This window comes from Pocillopora verrucosa, chromosome 14 (genome assembly GCF_036669915.1).
Source record: "Pocillopora verrucosa isolate sample1 chromosome 14, ASM3666991v2, whole genome shotgun sequence".
In the NCBI taxonomy this organism is placed as follows: Eukaryota; Metazoa; Cnidaria; class Anthozoa; order Scleractinia; family Pocilloporidae; genus Pocillopora; species Pocillopora verrucosa.
Genome location: NC_089325.1, coordinates 20,525,632 through 20,548,627, shown reverse-complemented (window position 1 = coordinate 20,548,627; position 22,996 = coordinate 20,525,632). Strand labels below are relative to the sequence as shown.

The window sequence follows — 22,996 nt, the reverse complement described above, 5'->3', positions numbered from 1 at the left end:
TCTGCTTACGGGATAATACGAGCAACGACCTTTCTTTAAGCGATGATATTGGGTAGAAGTAATTGCTGGTAGAATTCGTTCGGAAGAGAGTAACTCACTTGACATTGTTCATATCTTAACGACTTTATTACATTATTGACGTATACATGGTAATAAACAGATTTCTATGGGTGAAAAATTCGCATGCATTGAAGTTCGGTTCACACGGAATGAATGAAATATCACGAGATATAGATACTTAGCTTTTAGAAATTTGAGCTCTGAAAACCGAGATGAATTTTTAGCTTGTAAAGTCGTAAATTTCACCAGTGCGGTGTGCCACTCAGGCGTGGTCGCACGGACGCGTGGGAAGCCCAGCTAAAAATACCGTTGTGGATTTGGCAAAATTTTATATCTAATAAAAGAATCTTCTTTAGCATGATGAATGTGATTGTGCCTTTTCTATCTGTTTAAGGGTTCGTACAGAATATGCACACGTTTTGGGAAGCACCTACTCATATACTTTTTTTCTCGACACTGACAGGCAAAATATAGTCCCTCTTTTTTGTATTCGAAGAGAGAGACCGCTCTAAAATTTTCTCTATCTCGATTTGAACTACCGGAGAAAAATTTGCTTAGATATCGGTCCCTAAATATTTGGATTTCGAATGGCTAAGAATGGGCTATGTTAGATAAGGTAGAGCGTTTTGGTCGCCTAAATTACCCTTAGTCTCTGTCAATAACCACGCCATTTTCAAGACGAACCTAACCTGAACAATTATACTTCACAATCTATGGCGTGTAAATTTACGCTACACTCATAAACTGCCTATCGTAATAACAAAAGATCGTGAAATTTCTCCGTAATAATCTGAGAACAAAAACTTTTTACTTGAAGTATCCTTACTTGCACTCTGAATTAATAAAATTTTACCTTGAATTATAAGTACAAAAAAATAAAGGTAGTCTCGCTGGCCTAAATAACAATAGATGGCAAGGAAAACCAGTTCACGCAGTTTAACTGTTACAAGGATATTTTGCATGGCATGCTTAACGAGCTAAAATTTGTAGGCCTTCCGTTGTTGAAATAAATCTTATGGACAGCTTTCTAGATGTTCCATGATATATAGATCAACAAAAACTCTCCTTAAAAAAATATTTCCTCGATTTTAGCCCTGACATTCATGTTTATTCAGGAGTGGTAAGAGTAGTTTAGAATATTATATGCAACACCGGTGAATCATTCATTTTTGTTGTAAGGGTTTTGATGACACTTTCCTCTGAAGGCGACAAAAAAAGATACTCGAAATTTACAAATAAATTTTCGATACTATTTTTTTTGCTCAGACAGGTGCACTCACTGGAAGTGTTGACTGCACTCACTGGAAATGTTGAATACACAGATAAAAGGATCCGCGTTCTTTTCTTTTACACATAGGCTTTAAAATAGTTTTTAATATATTATGTAAATTTTAGAGTTTCTAATATTGAATTACATAAAGGTTCCAATGCTAGACTTTTCACTTTGCTCTGTACCTTCTTATTCTTCAAATATAAATCTTTAAAACTTGCATTTATCGGCCATAACAATCGGTTAAAATATATCGAGAAAAAACCACAGGATTCGTGAAATGTTAGCTGAATTTTTTGTCCGATGAGTATCATATTTCGTTTTGTTATTGCTCTTCGAACTTAATCCCTTAGACTAAAGATTATTTTCAACACCAAATTTTGATTATTTGCAGTCCAAACCATGTTTAAATTTGATACAAGAAATCAAAATTCTATGAATAATTCTACAAAATCAAACCAATGTGAAAACGAGATTCCATTTATAATATAAAAGAGTAATTTTTAAATTTTACCTTTTGTATCGTAAACGAAACCAAGCCCTCACTCTCGATCAAATATGTGATCTTTGCTTTTAAAATGAAAGTTCAATTTCTTGCATTTGCTAGCGAAAACAATTTAAATAAAATTAATTCAGGTATCTTTTGTTTTATGTTCATTAAGCCTCTCTGCTCTAGAAAGAAAACGTCAGAGATGAGTGACAGCCTAGGTAAATGACGGTACAATTCATCTATTCCAGACATTATTTTTGCTTTAAAGATGACTAAGCAGAAAATATAGGTAAACAAGAAAGTATAAAAATTTCAGATAAAGTTGCAGATAAAATGATAAAATGATGATATATTTTTGGAAGCAAAGGTGGTGGCATAATAGTTTTTTTTCAGACAAGAGACTTCATCTCAGACCCCAGGAAGTTTTGACTGAAATGTACACTTCGACAGTCTCTTTTGCAAAAAATCCACATTCATTCGGTACTTAAAAAGAGAAGTAGGGAAGAAAAGGATGTGAGCAGCCGTCGATATCCTTCAGCATGACTACTGATTTATTAGTTATTCAAATGAAAGGCCGAGAAAAAGAGGCGAAATTAAGGGACAGGGTTTTGATAATCGCTCGACTATCCTTCACAAAGATCGCTGTCACCTCGCATATTGCTAAGCATTTGGACAGCAAGTCGGGGCGACTTCTACTTTCACGCTATTTGAGTTTACGTTAAACAAAAAATCCAGGATATTTCCTCACTAAAGAAGTATCATCTGTTTGTCAACGGTTTTAGATCCGGTCCAATCAGGAGCCCGCTTCAAATTATGTTCCAGATTAATTAGGTCTGCCATCCTGTCCACTCGCGTCAAAATCTATTTGATTGTCTTGTGTTTGTCCTCTAAGCGCTAAATTTTTATTGGTATCACAGTGTAGACTACATTTTTAATTTCGGTTATTGTAAGTTTATGAAGTCATCCATGTAAGGACTTCCTTTTAAAATGTCGTTTAGAGAAATCCAATTCCTTGTGCAAAAGTGGAACTTAAGGGAAGTGTGAAAAAATTTTAAAGCGGCAAAATTCCATGAAAATGTATAGGACACCTGCTTACAGGTGACACCAACGTAGAAAAGAACCACTGTATTCACTTTGTCGGTTTAATTTCTCGTTTTCATTTTTTCTTTTTTTCATTGCAATGCTGGTGCAAAAACGAATCGGTGTATCCATAAGAAGCGGTGTTGTCTGCGATGACGGGAACACCTTATTGTTGTTCAGCTGCTTTTGGTTTAAAGACGCGCTAAATACTTCGCAGACTGTAGCTCTTCAATTTCATGAAAGTTTTTCGAATGCCATTGTAATCCTTTTCTATTTATGGAGCTTGTAGCCAATAATCCTTTCAACTCGAGTGGCGAGTCGCTATCCTGTATTAGCTACCTTACGACCCATTCGTTCAATGGCATTTAATGACCGCCTAAATTTCAACTGCAACGCCACAGGTACTGATGTATAAAAAAAAGAAAACTCGAAAATTAGCTCTAAGCTTTAAAATATAAGAGGTATATAGTCGGAGGTGATCCTTGTGATCGGAGTTTTTCTCAATTATCAAAGAGAAAAAAATTAAAAAGGAAATTCGCGAAGCTTCCTTAAGGGGCTTTAGATCCTAAGGACACTGAGTAAATTTCTAGAACATTTCTATGGTAGAATGAATCACACCTGTCGAAGTATACAGCACATGATCGTTTTTCAGTCAAGCCTACGATACGAGCTTAAAACTAACGAGCAAGAAAGGTAGCAACTGGAATCAAATAGGATCTTTTTGAAATAGCACCCACCACTTTGTCTCCTGCCTTCAACGCAGTGAAGCTACTGTTTAACAAGAAGCGGACCCAAGGGAGACATGACACATTATCGTGAAAAGAACCTTAAAATAAAAAATTCTACACTGATTAAGCAAACGTGTTTAAGGGTGCGAATATCCAATCAAAAGAAAATTGGAGGCACAACTTTAAAATGGAAATAGGCGCCAGTGGACTCCAAACTAGACTGTAACGTGTAGATACAAAATTAAACTTTGAAATTAGTAACTTTCGATCCTATTTTGGCTCCCAAATATGACACGTAAGTTTTGGGGGAAGTTTCCAAAATTAATTACGACCCACGCAAACTGGTGAGCAACCGAATAGAAATGAAAAAAAATGAATAAACGATGTAGCTGTCAGAAATTATTAAAACTACGGAACTTCAGAAATTAACGACCGCGCGAAAATATTTTTCTTTCACGACGTCTGAATTTTCATGTAGACTTGACGATTGATTTTAAAAAGAACATTTTTTCCAAAGAACTGTCAGCTGGTGAAGAAGTGGACAAATCATTTGCTCTCCCTTGTTCATTGTATTATTGTTAGCAACCAACATCACATGAATAGAAGAACCTGGTAAGATACTAAAAAATGGACAAACTGAACGAGCAGATAGGTAAAAGAGAACTTTATGTATAAAGAGTTTTACCGATTTAATCGACCTTAAAGTCGAGCTGAAGTATTAGTTCCTATCAAACATCGAAGTTAAGGGTCTCGAAATTTGTTCATAGTCATATAATTTGGCTGAAACCAGTTTCGGTACTGTATAACATCATATCTTGAATGAATCGATGCTACCATACTTTTTCATATGCGTCTTTGAGAATGATATCAACTCTGGCTCCATTCTACCCTAAAAAATTGTAATAATCGTGGTCCTAAACGCCGAAAATCGGCTTTTGGCTATGCGCCCTGTACAGTGTCACAGGTCAGCTAATAGATTGGTTTTCCGACTACCTAAAGGACAGATCACAAAGAGTTGCGATTGACGGCATAGCCTTTGAGCGTCTACCGGCCACCTCCGGTGTACCCCAGGCAGTCTTGTTGGCTCACACCTCTTTGTGATATTTATCAATGACCCTCCTGGTGCCATCCTCAAGATGACAAACCAGCACCGCCTTGAATGCTGATGACACCAAGCTGTGCCGTACTATTTTAACAATGGAAGACTGATACCTGGAGTCATCATTGAATCAAATACGAAGCCGTTCTAACACCTCCGAATGCAAAGTGTTAACAGTCACGCGAAAGAAAACACCTGTAACTCATGATTATCTCCTTGGCGATGTAAACTTACAACGCATTCAGGAAGCAATATATGGATCTTGGCGTTACTATTTCTAGCAATCTATCCTAGGACTCGCGCATTATGCGCATTGTCCTAAGGCTAATAGAATATTGAGTCTCTTAAATAGAATTTACCCACTTATCACCAATATCAAAGTCAGGAGGAAATTATCTATCTCTCGAAAAGTCACACCTCTCCTATGCGACATAGGCATAGTCTCCTACTAGTGTCAATTTGAGAACGATCTTTGAAAGAGTCCAAACGCGTGTAGCACCGCTAGATACTAAGAACTAGAATTGGCAAGATGTCCTATAAACAAAGACTGCTGACTCTTCGCTTACTACTATTAACTCACGACCAAAAACTCAAAGATCTCGTCTTTCTTTATAATCGTATTTCGGATATACAGACATAAATATTGGTCGATACGCTACTTTAGTCGCACATTGCCGATCTCGCTCTAAGAGCCCTATCCTCGTACTAAAACCTGTTTTTTAGTACGGGGGTAGTAAGTAGACCAGAAAACAAGTTTTCTAGTCTAAGTATGTTTAAAAATTTCCTGCGCACCACTCATTTTACTCTACCAGACACTACTTACAATACTGACATACCATGCACCCGGTTCCTCTCCCATAACTGCCTTATCACAGCTCTTAATTTTTATCCAAATGATTTTAATTGCACTTTGTTGTGCACTTTTAGTAATTAATTAGATTTATTGTAATAAATTTCTTATCAGGATTTTTTTTTACTCAGATTTTGGGTTGCGCCTCGCAAGTCAAATGATTGTCGCTTAAAACTTGTTATGCAATAACGAGGCCTCAAGCACTCGGTAGAGAAAAATCGCAATAACGCGTGTGCATTTCGTGTTTCGTGGACATCATGAGCAATATTCAAAATATTTTTAGATTAGCAAGAGTCGTGAGCGAGTACGATTTAAAAACATTGCACGACACATTAGTAGCTACAGATCACGAAATGTACCCGCAATTCATCACGCTCCATATCATTTCTTGAACATAAACACTTACCAACTTTACTCTTTTCCACGACGGATCACATCACTCGAAGCACTTTCCAATGGTTGGAAAATGCCTGTTAACCTTGAGTAAACAAAAGTTGGGACAGACAAACAAAGCTTAACTTTTATAGACATATATGAGAAAAGTAGCATCTTTTTCAATTTTAAACACTTCAATCTCGAAATGAATTATGGAAATCCTTTGTTGCACTTTTAAAAGAAACATTGTATATTCATGCATTTGTCATAAACCAATCAGGATTGGGGTGTTTTGTTGAGTTCGTAATGAAAACGTTATGTTGCCGGTTGGTAACAGAGGGGGGCGAAAAGAAAAGCATTTTATTTTCTCCTCAGCTTCTTGAAAGTAAACGGTACTTTGCGAATGACTCTCGACTTAGCCATTTAGCAAGAGCGAAAAGCACTATTCACTTGTGCAGTATGTACAGACTTTAACAATACGAGCCAGTCAAAGCAGCTTATGCCCGGAATTAACGCTACGCAATACGAGATAGGAGAAGGAATACGCAAACTCGTTAAGACATCATCAGAACTTGGCATTACTCGCCACGGACGGATGAAACGAAACTTTTCCCCAATGAAATCTAATTTTATATTTAGAACAGACTCTTTCCAATAAACAATTATACATGAGACGAGCAATCAAACGACAAAAAAAGACACGGAAAATGCGAAATAATGTTAAACTAACATTGGCAGGCATTGGTTGGAATTAATACCCATATTATAAAACTGACATAAGGTCTAAGATGGAAAGGGAAAAAGATGGCTGTTTTCCAAGTTTCTTTGAACGTATTACCAGAGACGGCCTCAATTAGAAGCTACTTATGTTAAAATGGGCTAAATATGCAATTGAATATGTAATTAATATTGCGGCTTAGTACTGAGAACGAGGCTTTGGGTAATTAACTGAACCAGCGCATCTCATTAGAGAGCTCTCTCCATCAAATATTTCGTGTACATTTTCGGCTGAAGGTGCAATACAAAAACCCCAATGAAATATTTTCTCAAAGGTCTTAACCATTTTTAATGCGCTTTAAGTAGTTCAAATGTCACGCTTCGGGTTTTTTGCGGATTATTGGCAGAATGACCAACGAGCATGCCAAATTTTCTGTTGCTACACGTGGGAGAAGGATGAAAAACGTGCTGCATCCGTTTGAAGCTCCCAGGGTCTGCTGAAAGTTTTGAAGTTTTTTTCTTTTTTTATATACGATGATAAAGAGGAATTATCTGTTGCTTGTAGGATATGAATTTTTTATCTCTAAACTGCTGCAATATGTAAATGGTTTTCTCTAATGTTAGTTCGCTTTAAGTTTTTTTTTTGAACCACAAACACCGCAGTGTTTTCCGAATTCATCATGCAGTATTTAAAACAAAAGTCGATGTTGAAAAGAAGCTAGGTTAGCTCCTTCTAGTCCATCTTATTTCAAAACATCCCGACTGTCGAGCACGATATTATATAACAAGATCATCTCTATTATAAATATAACTATAAGAAAAAAAGGAATCCTCACCACGTCCAGAGATTATTTTTTCAATGTTTTTTAGTTTACAGTCGGTTACAGCAGGGAGCAGCGAGTCAAGCTCATACTATTTCCTCTTCACACTTTCTAGAATAACATCTCTGCTGAATTATCATTTCGATATATCTAGCAGGGATGCAGCTGCCCCAATCATGCAATGAAACCATAAATTGAAACAAACCCCGACTATGAAAAAAAAGCTGTATTCAAAATCACCAAATGAATCAATGTTTTATTCATAAATGTCTTTCTTTGAAGATCTCCCGCCGCTTTTTAACTTTCATGACAGATAAAAAAGTTTAATTTAGCTTCCTCTACCATGATCACAAATCAGATAAAACAATGAAAATAATAAGGTGTCCGCAATACCAAACTTGAAAAAAACTCGGTATAATTTTGACGCCCTCCGGGTTTAAAGACAGGAGGTACATGCAATATGGTTTGTGTTCAAAATTTTAACAGTGTGCCCACAACAAAGACACAATTTTAGGCAACATTTGAAAATCATGATTTTACAAGGGTATGCAAATTTTGACATATCTTTTTTCCTTGACTTTTTATCTTTTGTAATTTTTTTTAAATTTGCACGCAGGGTCTGGTTGATTTCCTTTTTTAGGTAATAGTTCATTTGTTTATTACTAGTGTACCTGAAAAATGGCTTAAAACAATAACTTCTGACAATATCAATCGTTAGAATAAAGTCAATACCTAAAACAAATATGATAAAGAAGACCCCGCTGGGCCTTTTGCCTTGTAGTAATCTTGGCTTATGGTTATTACTTTAATTGGAGTCGTTCCTAATCTAATTTAATTTCGAACTCCTACGATGCTGTTTACGTTTACCTGATGACATTTGGAGAAAGTTCAATCCCTTCAATGAAAATTAAAGCCGCAAAGGTTTCATTATTCCGAAGAAATACGTAATTTTGAAACGCAGAGACCTGATTGTTTTTCCATAAAATAAGTTTTTCGTGTAACGCCTTTCCAATTAACAAAAATAGGGGAAAAAATCTTCGTATCAGAGAAGTAGTCACCCACCTCAATCCCAGGTTAAATAACAATGTTCTTTTCTAATGCGAATACACTTAATACATAAATTTTATTTTCCAGGCCCTGATAATTGAGACTACAATCTCCCATCTCGCTCTATGGACTGATTACCATTTCCATATCTACTATTTAAATACCCAAGACCTGAACGTTAAATATTACACGCACTGGTAGACAAAATGCATTGCCTGGCAGCATGTGTGTGCAGTTGCGAGGGAAAAAGAAAAATGAACGCACTTCTAACCTATTTCAGGATTGAATTCACTACTTAGACTTCTTATCGTTCAGTTCATTTTTATCGCCAGAGTCAAGAAACAAGGTTAACTCCAGATCGAGATTCTTTTGAGTTGATATAGAGTTAATTTCCATTCTCCCACTTCAAGGCGGTAGAGTTTCAGGTCACATGACGCTAGACCGAACCTCTTGACTTGGTCTTTCAGACCAGAAATCAGATTAAGTCTCTTAAACGCTGAAATAGAGAGCATATGCTAAATAAGTCGGAACAACGCCGGAAACATCGCGGAACATGCCGGAACACCGCGGAATTAAAAAAAAAAAAGATAAATATAAACATAAGGTTTAATAATCAGTAGTTAAAAAATATATAAATATATACATATAAAAAGATACCTCATTTTGTTTGTAGCTCGCACTCTTAGCGCTTCGAGTCCGTCATCTTGACCAGTTAACCTGTTGTCGGAGTGTTCAATTCCCGACTTGGAGAATGGTGGTTTTCGGTGTTCTAGTTTGTAACACATTCCGAAATAGAGCGGATTTCCGTTCCAAATTTTTAATCGATTCTTGATTGATATCTTTCAATTTGATTCTCCTTTTCAGCTCGATATAAACTAATTACAGCCACACTGAATAAATAAACGGAAGATTAGGTGTCTGTCAACTCATCCCACGCGCTAAAGGCACTCATTTCCGGTTTACGGATGATGATTCTTCCGGGACCTCTTAAGCCTTTGTTTTCGGTATAAGGAAAGGACGGATAGAATTGGTGACGTCAAAAGATAGACAAGATTAAAAAACTTTAAAAGACTTTATACCAAAAGTTACTTTTCTACTCTGCCAGAAAAAATAAGTATCCTGAAAAGTTTTCCAATTGTTAGGATCAAATTACAAAGACGCTTCTCCTCTAGACTTGAAGCTAATATCAAATATAATGATCTTTGATCTGCCTTAGTTACATCAAAATTATTAAACATGTGTATGGAAAAAACATTGTAATTAGCTAGCTTTTAAGCAGAAAACGTTTTGAGGGTAAATATCCAATGTTGGGTTAGAGAGGCGGGTAAAGTATTCTCTCTTGTTGTTGGGTTAATAAAAACAATTTTCCTTTTCAAAATTTCATTTATGTATTTATTTTTTTCGTTTGTTAATGTCGTAAGTAATTTTGTTGCTATTTTCTAAAAACAAATTCCCTCTTTGCTGGTGTTATTGGTAATAAGTAACTTTGCGCTTTGCGTTTTAGCAAGTATTATTATTATCAGTAATGTATGTAGTTTCATTAATACTGATATGATTGGTATTGACATTTTAGGTAGTTTTTGCAGTTTTTCCAAAAATTACCTTTTCATAGATTAGTGCGTCTAGTTTCAGTGAATATAGTTAATCTATACCACACAGGCGAATAGTATTATACAGGCGCGCTGATTGGTCGATCCGGAGGTGATAAGCAAGCGCTATTCACCACCGAACAGCCAAAGAGACGAAATCGCGCGTCAAAAATTTAATTGCCGACCATTTTTTTGGTATATTTACAGAAATAAACTAGTTTTTTTTTTGGTTTCCATACGGCATATACCAAGAAAATTATTCACCTCATTGTCAGTGAAAGTGGTAGATATTTACTTCCTCGTTTCGCGGCTCGGTAAAATATCCAACACTTTTTGCCTCTACTTCGGTGAATAATTATTAATTATTATTGGCCTTGTAAGAAGTATTAGTATTGTCAGTGATATAAATGTTCTAATTAACAAATAGAGAAGCCTTGACTGTGCTCTGCTCTGTTGTAAAGCGCACAGGAAGTGGCTAAAGCACGAAAGAAGTGTTGGGAGAAACACGAGACGTAATCTCCCCACTTTTTGAGTGCTCTAGTCGCTTCCTAAATGCTTTAGAGCAGAACAGAGCACATTCAAGGCTCCTCTATTTGTTTTGCAATAAAGAATCCGTTAAAGTTCCCAAGCATACCTTCTAATTTTCAAAACAAACTTTATTTAGAAGCGAACAAAAGTGTCGTCGGCATGCTCTATACTCAAATAAAGCACGTTACAATGAGCCAATCAGGATCCCTGGTAAAATGGTTCAAATGATCTGATTGGCCGCACAAGACTAAAGTTGTCAATCCCGCCTGAAGTTTTTTTAGTCTCTAACACAGAATCTGAAAGTGAAATGTTCAGTAAAAATTCGGCTCATAAAAACATGCACGTTTTTTTACATGACAAGAAGAAAACAAACTGTTCAAGGTGATTGTTTTATGAATGAACGACAGCGGAATTTATTGTTTTTCTTAACACGTAACTTTATTTACTATGCGAGTGTTAGCTGTGTTTGATTCTTATTATCGTACGTAAGCTTGCAATCGAACTGAGCGTGAAAATCTTGGACTGTCCATTTCGTTTTCTCTTTTAGGATTTCCGTCTCTACTTGCGTTATAATAACGTAAATTACGGCGCCTGGCCTTTTTAAAAACCATTGTTTGGTTCTTCTATTGGTACATGTTGGCTCGCTTGTTCTGAAATTTTACTTTCAATTAACGAAAAAAGGGTTAGAGAGAAGTCCCGGAAAGGGTCGGACATGGCACAATTTGGCCGATGGCGTGACAGCTTTACCTCAGCTCTATACTCTCAAAGAGCACGCTCTTTCAACCAATGACAGCACGTGTTATATCCAGACTTTATTGTAACAAATGATAGTGTCAGCACATTAGTTGTGCCAGCATAGTAAGTATTGTAAGTAATGTACGGCATATGAATTAGTAATAACAATAACAATAATAGTAATAACAAGAACATGGTAGGAGATGAACTTTATTCGTTTGTCTCACGATGGAGTCACTTTGGATGTTGATCGCGACGTTTCGACTGCAATACTGCTAGTCTTCATCATTGGGTAGTGTTCCCTCATAAGTCTTCATTGATCAAGTGTTGTGTTCTTTGATCGTTGACTTTCTATTCCATTATCCCTATTGATGTTGTTAGGATGAAGTTAATCGGAGGGCGCTAACGAAATGGGGCATATTCCTATTTAAAGCAAGGTTAAGTTTATTGATCGTGGCCCCACTGGTACACACGTAGGGTCAAAGAAGCTATTCATGTAAGACTTCATCCCAACAACATCAATAGGGATAGTGGAATCGAAATTCCCGAAGCTTGGATGTTTACAGGTCTATCGATCAACACACGAATGATTAGCCTGTCTCTTATATCGTGACACAAACGATTAAAGTAACGTAATTAATCTGCAAAGCAGAGATGAACAATAACCTTTTCCATAAAATGAGTTTATTTTTGATTCTGGATAACATGGTTCTTTCCTTACTATTTTTAAAAGCTATAGGCTATGTTATTGGTTAACGAATATATTGTTATTGCTCCCATAAGCAGACAATTCAACTAAGTAACGCCAACCGTGTAGGTTGTTAATTCTAAGACTATTCGATCTAAAGAAAGCAACGCACAATTATACTGAGAAACTGGACAGATGATCATTACATATGAAACATTTGCTATTCGTTCAAAAGCAGAATCATAGCACTATACACTTTCGGCTTTGACGATATCCAGTTAGATTGTTTTACATGTCAGCAATACAGAACAAAAAGGTCACAAAGGAGCAGAAGGACAACGAAGCTGGTCAACAAAAATACCTGTGTTCTCCGTGATGTCGTTGTCATGTCGCTAAATATCTAGGTGTCAATCCGAAAACAATCAAGGAAAATCAAGATAAAAGTTCATTGTATTAAAGAAACAGTTATTACTGTTTGGTCAGTAATTTTGTCCTCGATGTTGAATGACCATAGGGCCGCATTCATAATGAAAACTTGATACTGCTGCACAAAAAACGTGTTAACCAATCTTTACACGAACAACTTTATGGGGTAACGTTGACAAATACTTAAAAGCCATTACAGTTATCAAAGCTAGTATCTTATGAATTCATCCAAGCTCATTACATTTTCAAGTCACCTAACAAGTCAGTTTTTGAACAAGGAACTTATCTTGCCAAGAAAACTTAGCATGTAACCCTTTCCAAGTAACTTTCGCTCGCTAAACTGCGGCTCAAGTTCGTCCAACCGTCTATTAAAGAGTTCATTTCGGTTAAAGTCATTTGTTTATAGGACGCCTACATCGGCATCTCAAGAGGTTAATGAACCCTCGTCGAAATTCATCATTCATTCCAGCATAGAGAATCGGATTTACTGAGCTATTCAAATACACCATGGAGCTTCCTAGCGTTAGTAGTACCCTAAGATATGGAGAGTTCTGCCCGGAACCAAACTCGTACCACAGCCACACTACTTGGTTGGGGAGCATGCAGACCACATACAGGAAAACCACTGTAAGCAGCATCTTGACTATCTTTGTGTTCCGCTCAAGCCGCTGAATAGCGCTACTTTGACCAGTTCTGGGACATTTGGGAGACAAAACAAGTTTGTTAAGCCTGGTTGTAAATTTCTTGGTGGGCAGAGGTGATCCAGATATTGAGTTCACATCGCTGACTTCGACAGACAAGAAGCTGCTAGATTGACCTGCGCGAGTAATTTCTGGAGTAGCAGTGTCTTGGTCTTTTTTCTCTACCGCGAAACGTGCAGCTTGATCCCGCAGCTTTAATACTACCTTGGTGTAAGCAAACGCGATGATGAAGATGGGAACGACAAACTGAATGACGAACAGCCCCAAAGTGTAAGTACGCCTTGCTACAGCACTTGGCCACACTTCCATGCAGTAGTTATCCTTGATTGACAGAACCAGTAGATAGGGTATCACAAGTACGTAGGAAACTGACCACGTGGTAGCAATAATAATGGTTGTTTGTACTGAAGTGAAACGGGGCTTCCAAGGATGAACAACAGCTCGGAACCTATTTGTAAATGGGAATTGCTAAGATCCAGAATTATGCTATAACTGGCTCAACAAACTCTATGGATGCATTCGATCAAACCTAACATCTTTTGAAATTATTAACACCATAAGCCACTAAGAACCGGCTGAAAGTACACGAAAAACATCGTTCTTATCAATAATCATGATGACGTTTCGATCGAGCCTTAAAGTCATTTGTCCCTAGAGACAAAAAGAAAAAATATAATTACACGTTGTGCTGTTACTTTGCTTTTTGTTCAAATAGAGGAATTAATCTCATAAAAGTAACATAGCTTAATTTCATGTTGAAATATCGAGTTTGTTTCAAAATGATTTTTCTTTCTCTGTGTCGATATGTTGATATTACCTGTCGTAACTGATAGCAACAAGGGTGGCCGAGGAGCACGTGGTCACTGACGTCATGGTAGGCCATAGTATCTTACACATTACCGGTCCCAGGGGCCAGCGAGGGTACGTCAACTTCAAAACTACTTCAAAGGGAATACAAAGCATTGCGACTGTCAGATCAGCTACGGCAAGGTTTACCAGTAGAAAGTTACGTGTGGTGCGCATGCGCGGAGTTCGTGCAATGACGAGACAGACCAAAGTGTTCCCGATAACGCTGACCACAAAGATCGTTGTGAACATTGTGTACTGTACAGCATTTAGCCACTTAAGCTGGGTTTCTTGCGCCTCATTTGTGAAGCTGTCATTTATTGAAGAGTTGCTTACCATCATGATGAGCTGAGTTTTCTTATTGGTTGAACCTTGAGAGGGAAACATTTTAAAGAAAAATTAGTTTTTAACTAAAGCATGCATTTTTCCTCCGTAATATCTTCTGCCTTGAGATATCTTCAAGATGTCATGCTTCTCGGAGATGCTAAAAGGATCCAGAAATAACACCTCGTCGGTTGCAAATTCGCTCGCATGGACACTTTATGCGGGGTCTATTTGTGACAGGTTGTCTACGCCAAACAGATTCAAGAAAACGCAAGATAAATTTGACGTTATTCTCCGCAAGAGTTCAGGTGTACGAGTTGAAAATAACTTGAGAGGAATTAGCTAAATCCTCCCTTGTCGTTAATAATCCAGAAATCAATAACGCTAACATAAGATTTTATGCTCAACGAAGAAGAACACTTACTCGTGAAAAGAATCGCAGCCCCTGCTTTAGCCAGACTTCACAGAAGAGAACGATAACAAGAAAGCAAAAGCTACAAAACGAGTTTCAAACGTGTGGGCGTACTTTACAAATTTTGTCGGTGTTTTTCCTGGGCGTTTGTGAAGTGACAAAATACGTTGAAATATTTGTATTTATTCATTTACTTATTCGAATTAATCTTATTTATTATCTGCCGGAGCCAATCTAAATGGCCAATGAGAAACCAAAGTGAAATATAAAACAAAATCTGGAGATGGAAAAATAGGAAGTATACCTGCTGACAAATTAACCCTAATTATTTTTTTCTCTCTTCGGGTAAAGGGTTTGAGAGCAGGTAGCGCTTGGAACATCGGCCCACAGCAAATCTTAAAAATTAAAAATCATCATGAAATCTATTATAGCATGCTTTTAGCTCAGTGTTTTGACAGAACTTCTATATGTGAAATATTTCCGTATTTTTATATACAAATTTAGGTGCAAGAACTGTGCGACACACTTCTTGGCGTCCTTCCTTCTCTCATAAAATTCTGCCTACAAATTGAGTTCACAGCTTTAGCGATAATGCATTGTTAAAGGTATGATCCAATTGTAAATAGCGGAAACCATTATTAATTACTTACCACCCAAATCAATTCAAATCTGTAGAAGTAGTTTTAAACCTCGCTTTCATTCTCTGAGCAGGTAAAAATAGCTTTTTCTTAAATCTGCGAGCTGAAGCTACGTTAAATAAGAAGGATGGTTCCCTTTTTGCCTTGTAGGATGAGTTGCAGTTATTGTAGCCACCAGTAGGGAAGGTTCAAGATGAACATTTCCTCCCTGCTGTGACTGCTAATCGTTTTGTGAGAGTGTTCAGTCAGATTTCGGAAACTGTGGATTAAACGGCTAGCTTTATCTCTCAATTATATTAAATGTTCTCTCAGAAACTGAATGGAAGCTAACAAATTTGCATTTTACAATTTAAAATGGCAGTAAGAATAATTTGTCTAGCGTTTTGCTATAATTTATAGGGATCATCAATTAAAAAAAAGAAGAAAAACATGTTAGGATTGCGGTTTACCACGTTTAGTTGCAGTAATTTTTCACTGATTTTACCACTAGAATCTTTGATTACAGCTGAAAAAAGAAACTGAAACATTTGACTTTTAACGTTTCGTGATTAAAATATGAAAACGGAAGTTACACTTATTCATTTAAATTCAATCAACGAATTTGGCTAGCTTCAAGGGCAATATCCATGGCCTGTTACAAAAACTATTCCAAGAAGCAAAATAAGTACATTTGCCTGATTTAAAAAGCATTTTGCCTTGCCTTGGAAGCAAATGTAGGCTTAACAATAAGCTGCTGGGTTCTGTAAAACACCAATACAAAAATTCATGTAACTTAAAGGACTTCCACCTTGTTAATTTTAATATACTACCGTAATCAAGGGCCTTATTTTTGAGTCCAAAGCCCATCAAAGTGTCACCGACAAACGGAAGATTTAGTATTGCCAAATCATTGAGTTTCATCTCATTTACCCCTCACAGAGGAAGAAGAAAACCATGGACAAAATGTTGACCCTCTACACAAATTGTGAAACACTCAGAAAAATAACCTTCCCGGTAGAGTGTAATTTGCCTTTCATTAAGCTGAAAGATCACTTAGGATGATTCAAGTGGCAAAACCATCTCTGCAATCCATTAACTTAGGACTATCAGGTAAGTGTTTCTAACAACGGTCTGTTTACAATTCAAGGCATATTTCATTTTGAAGCAATTTGAAACTCATGGCTGCATATTTTGTCTCAGTACCACTTCGTTGTGAAAGTACATTTGAGTCTTTACTAAGTTAGAGTTAAAAATCGTCAAATATGGCGATGAAAACTTAAATGCAAAAAATTTCGAAGTCTGCTAAAAATCCGGCATTTACTTTGCGCGGAAATGATGTATTACTACAAGCCGTATAATTGTATTTGCCATTCGCCTTTCTAAATAATCTGTTTATTCTTCTAATCATAGCGTTTGATTTTCTTCATACCTCTCCTTTTAGCTTCCTTTGGTCTAGTCCCAGTACGGATGATATGTTTAAGAACATTATTTTTCGCCTTGTTGCCCCTTCAGTATACTTTTAAATTTGAAGGTTGCATGTCCAATTTAACTGTGCGACGCAGTAATAAATCACGTCATTTCTGCGGTAATTTTGCCATCTGTGTCGTATTCAAATTTGACAATAATGCAAGTTGATTGACAATTCTTTTTAAAACACCATTCTATACTGATGAATTTGTTTTTACGTACAGCTTGATTGGTTGTGTGGCTAAATGGCTCCTGCGATTAATTGCCTACAAATTGTGTTCAGTTGATGATGCTAAATTTACTGTCTCCAACAAGCTGTAATGTCTACCACATTAGATTTCACATAGATAGCCTTACCTAAACACGCAGGGCTTAGTTAGAATCTAAAGGGAAAGAATCTCGGTCGGAGTGGTGTATTTAATCTGAAAATGTATGTCATTGTCCTTAATCGCTCTCTAAGGATGCGAACTTGCCTGATTTTTCAGCGCGAAAACGGCGTTGAGAAGTTGAATCGCTAGGTGCGCCTCGTCAATCGTTGCTGGTAAGGAGTAATAGTACAAACTGTGGATCAGATTGTTGAAGTTGTAGCTTTTGCCCTTGGAATACTGGTATTTCCCGACGGCTTGTGTATTTTGGGAAAATAATAGTAAATTCTACATGCCTGGAGCCTCTGCTGTGAAGGAGGAGCTTTGAGGCCTTTGTAGACATTTTCATTCCTGTGGCTAGACAGCAACATGATATGGCAGTTTGATTTGACAAGCAATTTTGAAAGATAAAGTTCTAAACGACTATCGTTGCCAATGTGGAACTAACATTTCACAACGAGAACGACTCAGAGACAAAAATGCAATTTATGCAAGTTTGACGTTTTAAAACACAGCAGCCGAAGGGCTGTCAAAAGTTTGATTTGAAAAATTTACAGTCTGTAGCGTATACTTTGGTGAACGTTTTCATTTTTAAATGAAAAATGTCTTAAGGAAAATTCATTTGTTGTATGTAACGCAAAAGCTACCCCGAAAGACATTAATTACGTAATTTTGTATCGTTATCGCTTGAGCTTCTTCGTCGAGGTCGTGTGGCCTGGGACTATCGAGGAAGGCAACAGATTGTCAGTTGCGGTTCTTTTTTTCGCCCTTTTTTTTTTAACTTTTTTCTAAATTTCTCGGGCTCAAAGGGAAGAGATGGTGAAAGTCCAAATCAAAATTAGGTGAACTACTCCTAAGAGCAAAGGCTTTAAAATGTTTGGAATTCTGCCAGAAAACTGAAAAAAATGACGTCGCAGCCATGATTAGATACTTTCATCTACAAACACCTATCTACCAATGAGAGCAAGCATACTATCTTGAATAAGCTATCATAGAACACAGAGCTTGCTCTACAATTCTTTTTGAAAGGGTTTTTCGGGTAATGGCTGTTATTGTGATTGGCTCAAAGCTAGGGTTAAAGGGTTTTCGCTGTTTCCCGATTGCCTCAGAGTTTTGCGACTGAGGAAAATTCGATATCGAAGACATCCCCTGATTTTCTGGGATGGCTGGTGAGAAATCGGAAAAATTGGGAGCGTTTCTTTATTAAAAGATTGAAAAGTTCCAAACGGATTGCTTTACAGTACAATTACTTCAACTAGAGCCACCTGAGGTCAGTTTTCACCGACCAGAAACTGATTCCCTGCATTTTCCGACTGCACTGCGGGAAACAGATGCAGCACATTCAATATTTTCATCGATAGATACGTTGAAGCGGCTGCATTTGAATTTCAGTCTGCAAGTCACCAAAGCGACCCTTTGTCGAACAAATTTTAAACGATATTAAATGATACTTGAGAGGTTAAAATTGTTAGTTATTTGTCTAATTATTTATCTTGGATACTTTTCCTTCGAAACATTTAATATGAGTACGAAATAAAACACATACTTACGGTTATTAAAAATGCAACTTTCAAGCTTGACAAGTTTTGACTGCTGTCAAGCTGGTATGCAGCCTGCAAATAAAGAGAATTTAAATGAATGTTGTGTTCCTGTTTGAAAGAAATTATCGCTTATTTACGTCATAATGGCAGCGCCAGAAGGAGAAGTTTAAAAAAAACTTTGTTCAATTTCTAGCCAGTGGACTCAAACTCTTGAATATCTTGCTCGCTGATGAGTTTAAAGGCAGAGATTTCCGGTGAAGTCTGAAATACATTACGCCTTTGGATCTCGATGTTCTGTTTCCATCACCACACAAGTTGATGATGGCGGAAAATATATCACCCAAAATTAAATAGGGAACGTGAAGAGCCTCGAGAGCGAACGAATGGAGCTTTTTCCGTATCCAGGTAAGCATCCTGTGACCAAACTTGGCCATTTACCAGCCCTCTCGCAGTAAATGTCTTGTTCATCATCAATTACTGCATCGACAGAACTTTTCATCTTACCGGAAAAACTTCTGAGCCGGCTAGACAGAAAAAAGTACTCACCAAAAAGAATATTTATAGGCTGCGCAAATTTAAAGTATAGCGACGATTTGGAGATGAAAACATGGAAATTCGAAAATTACGACTCCTGTGCAGATACTAAACGGAAAAAGCTGTACTCAGCTTATCACCTGCGCTTTCATAACAAAAACAAATGCGCAAACGATTTCGACATTTGTCATAATCGTGACAAACAACCGGATTTTTAACAAACATTCAAGATGAAGGAGCAGGACAGAAAGCATAGAAGTTCATAGAAGTTAAATAAAGGGTGGCTTTTAATATTTTCAGTGTAATTTGGCCTCGACTGAGGAAACAGAACTACCACAAATTTTTAGACAGGAGAGCACTTTATAAGAACTTAATCATCCTTAAACAAGTATTAAACAAAATTGCTTTAAACAAAGATTTGAACTGCAAATTACCATGTATCATCGAGCGTTATAAGCAAGCTAGTTTTGACATTGTCTAACTAATGTATTTGCAAGCTCTTATCATTGTACTTATTTACATAAAAACACTCAGTTTACAAGGCTGTAATCAAATACACCAGTTAAACATGTTTCTGAAATTTATTTGTGCAAGCCTTTGATCCCCAACTTAGCTCGGTTTTGAGGGTCCAGATAAGTGCGACATCACTCCTTCGTTAGGACAAATTGAGAAATCTTTCCCCCTTAACATTTTGAAGAAAACATTCCCGTGCCAGGCGTTTTGTTTCGGGCCTTTGAAAAAAATAGGAGACTACACACCAAGCTTTTTTCAGCAAGCTAGCAAGCTATATGTAGGCTTTTTTCGAAAAAGAAAGAAAGTGTACAAGCCTAAATTTTGTAGTTTCAACGTGTCCTCCGCGTGCAACTTAGAGGAAGCTTTTACTAATATCGCCAATTTTCCGATCACGAAGATTCGTTGCGTATTGCAAAAACGTTCAAACTGAGCAATGGCATGGTATCATACCTTTAGATGGCAGTTTTTTCCATTCGAATTCGCGTCACCATTTTGAAAAGTACATGAAACGTGAAGACGGCCTCGCCTATCTCATGATGCGCGCAAACCAATCAGACATGTCCAAAAACAATAAGAGGATTGAAAGCTCGTTAGATATGGCTTCGTGATCCTTAATAAACCCCACTCGTTTTGATTCTAATTTTCTGGCGGTTTTGACAAACTATGACGCAGACTCACCTTATGGTACGTTCCCTCAAAAGGTTCTATGGAATGATGTATCTTACTCAATCAGCTTTAACTTAAAATGAAAAAAAAAATCGATCCTTACTCACATGTTTGCACGTGTCAACTGAAAATATGGTCTCGGTTTTAATAAAGAAGTGCACCTACTGAGCCTATAGTAACCGAAACACAACTAAGGTAATTATAGCCTCGCACTTCACGGAATAATTTGCATAAATGAAGCGTTAAAAAAAAAAAAAAAAGAATTCAACGTATTTAACAAGATAAAGTAGCTAATATTCTTAGCCCCTTGGCAACTGGATGCTCTGGAACGAAAAACTGGCATAAATGAAATTAATATTATTGATTCCAGTTCGTTGTTTCTCAATAAAGGACGTTTGAGGAATTATGTACCTACATAATTTGTTTCTTTGTGCAATAATTTCACAATAATTTCTTGTCTTTATTTTTTTCAAGATGATGAAAACAAGGCTTCTTTACTCGATGGGTGGTTATATGGTTTGGTCTATCGAGCTCTTTTCCTGAGAAAAAATAATTAACTTTCTTCAGATAAGCCGCACTTGAAGGTGAAGAAATTTAATCAAATGATTTACCATCTTATTACCATCTCTATTTTTTCCAATACTTTTTGCGTTTAATTGTTTCGTTTTTCCTTTAATTTTTGCTGCTTTAATTTGAAAAAAAAGAAAAATCAATTAAATTGAATTCATTCATATTATCCTATTCTACGAAAAGTTTATGTATGTGTCGGTTACCTTACGATCACAAATTAAACCAGTGAAACAACAATACCTAACTTATTGAAAACGGAACATAGTTTGTTTAGCAAAAGAAAAACAATTAAAGTTTTCAATGCCAAAGAAAACTTCGAGAGAATAAAGATCAGAGATGTAATAATCAGGTTTACAGCGCAAACAACTAATTAATTTATCCGCAAAATTGCCTCTGCTACATTTTATTTTTATTTTTATAACTCTTATTAATTCTCCGTCATATAAACATTTTACAAATCAAATACTACGATCCTTGTCATCGGGCATAAAAAAGAAAAGAATAGCAAGGGGGAAGGGGAGTGAGGAGGCGGTAAAGTAGAGAAGAGAGCTGGAAACAGGGAAGGTGGATTGTTCCCTGGGTGTTTCTATGCATACCTATTTTCCTCGCCTTTCTTAGCAATTCTAACCAATTTCCTTCCTCCCTCTTTCTCTCTCTCCTTTCCTCTTACTGAAAAGGCAAAGCAGCCTTCAGTAAGCAGGATAAACATCCAGTAAATCTTTTACTTCCTGGAATATTTTTATTACCATCATCAGGAAACTTTTATTTCTTAATTTGGAGAGAGGTGACTTCCTTCGTTAGAAAAGCATGATATTGTTTTTGTCAAAACATTAAAAAAAAAAAATAAAATAGAGTTTGATTGTCCCTCGGAAGAGTTTCAGTTTTTTGCTTAGTGAGATGTTTCAGCTTTTTAAGTTTACTCTCTTAAATAGCTGATACAGGTATCAACCGAATGTAGGAGAAAAAATGTAAACATTTAGCTTAGCTTATCGGTTTGGTTATAACAAGAACATGGCCACAGTTAACTAATACGTTTCTCTCAGTTCATTAGTTAAGGAAGACTAACCTTATGAAAGGCTGAATTTTTACCTTATAAGTCGGCCGTTCATTCTAGCGCATTGCTGTTGTTATTTATGTATACATAAGATAGTATTAAATCAGCATATATCCGAATAAAAGAAAAGTGTCGCAGTAGGCGAGGTTTAAGATCGAATCGTTAAATCGTTTCTATTTTTTGACCCTTGCGTAACTGCATCAAAACCTGTATCTCGGTTACAAATATTAAAGTTCAGTATATTGACACGATAAGGAGTGGAAACGCTGGTAATATAATTTGGTTTATACAGTAAGCCAGGTTCAGTCCATTGAGACTAACTATAAACATGATTAAGAAAAAGATTACCTGAACTTGCTTAATCTCGCTGTGTCATCCAGTTTTCCGCTTCTTCGTTCGAAAAGGCGGTTTAGTTTGCGTTAAGGGTGTAAATCTTAAATCGGTAAACACAAGCGACAATTACCTTCGAATACAAAACGTTCATGATGAGCTACATTATGCAAATGCAATATTTTACAACTTAAGTAATTCTAAAAACAATTGGATGGTTTCTTTTATCAATGCTCTTCCCATATGTCAACTTACCTGTCGAGAATAAAGCCAACTGTCTTGCAGGCAAAGAAAATGTCAAAACAAGATGAACCGACAAACTTAGTTTTGATCCGGTCGAATTGTTTGCTGAGTGCTTTTTAATATTAGGATCATGCACTTAAAGGATAAAATGGCTTTTTAATGAAATGAGTAAAGGTGGCGACAGGAGTGCCAAGCCATGCTAGTTGTAATTAGAAGCCATTGTTTTTCTTTTTCTGTTGCCGACATACGTCCAATATTCAAGGAAATGACTGTTTGGTTCAGTAAAGTAAAGTAAATAAAATCTATGGAT

At 36.7% G+C, this 22,996-nt stretch overlaps 1 protein-coding gene across 5 annotated transcripts; it reads right to left on the bottom strand.

Moving 5' to 3' along the window:
- Nucleotides 1-11,608: 11,608 nt before the first annotated feature.
- LOC131775697 (cholecystokinin receptor type A-like) lies at nucleotides 11,609-22,756 on the bottom strand. Of its 5 annotated transcripts, XM_066161300.1 has the most exons (5): nucleotides 22,699-22,756; nucleotides 22,462-22,546; nucleotides 18,786-18,848; nucleotides 14,022-14,421; nucleotides 11,609-13,652 (listed from the first exon to the last, which is right to left on the bottom strand). In XM_066161300.1, the coding sequence occupies exons 4-5, from the start codon at nucleotides 14,390-14,392 to the stop codon at nucleotides 12,896-12,898; spliced, it is 1,128 nt and encodes a 375-aa protein (XP_066017397.1). In that variant the 5' UTR covers nucleotides 14,393-14,421; nucleotides 18,786-18,848; nucleotides 22,462-22,546; nucleotides 22,699-22,756; the 3' UTR covers nucleotides 11,609-12,895. The 5 variants fall into 5 exon arrangements, with proteins under 5 accessions (XP_066017397.1, XP_058947806.2, XP_066017398.1 ...); XM_059091823.2 differs by lacking the exon at nucleotides 22,699-22,756 and having other exon boundaries at nucleotides 22,462-22,581; XM_066161301.1 differs by lacking the exons at nucleotides 22,462-22,546; nucleotides 22,699-22,756 and adding an exon at nucleotides 19,323-19,412.
- Nucleotides 22,757-22,996: the final 240 nt, after the last annotated feature.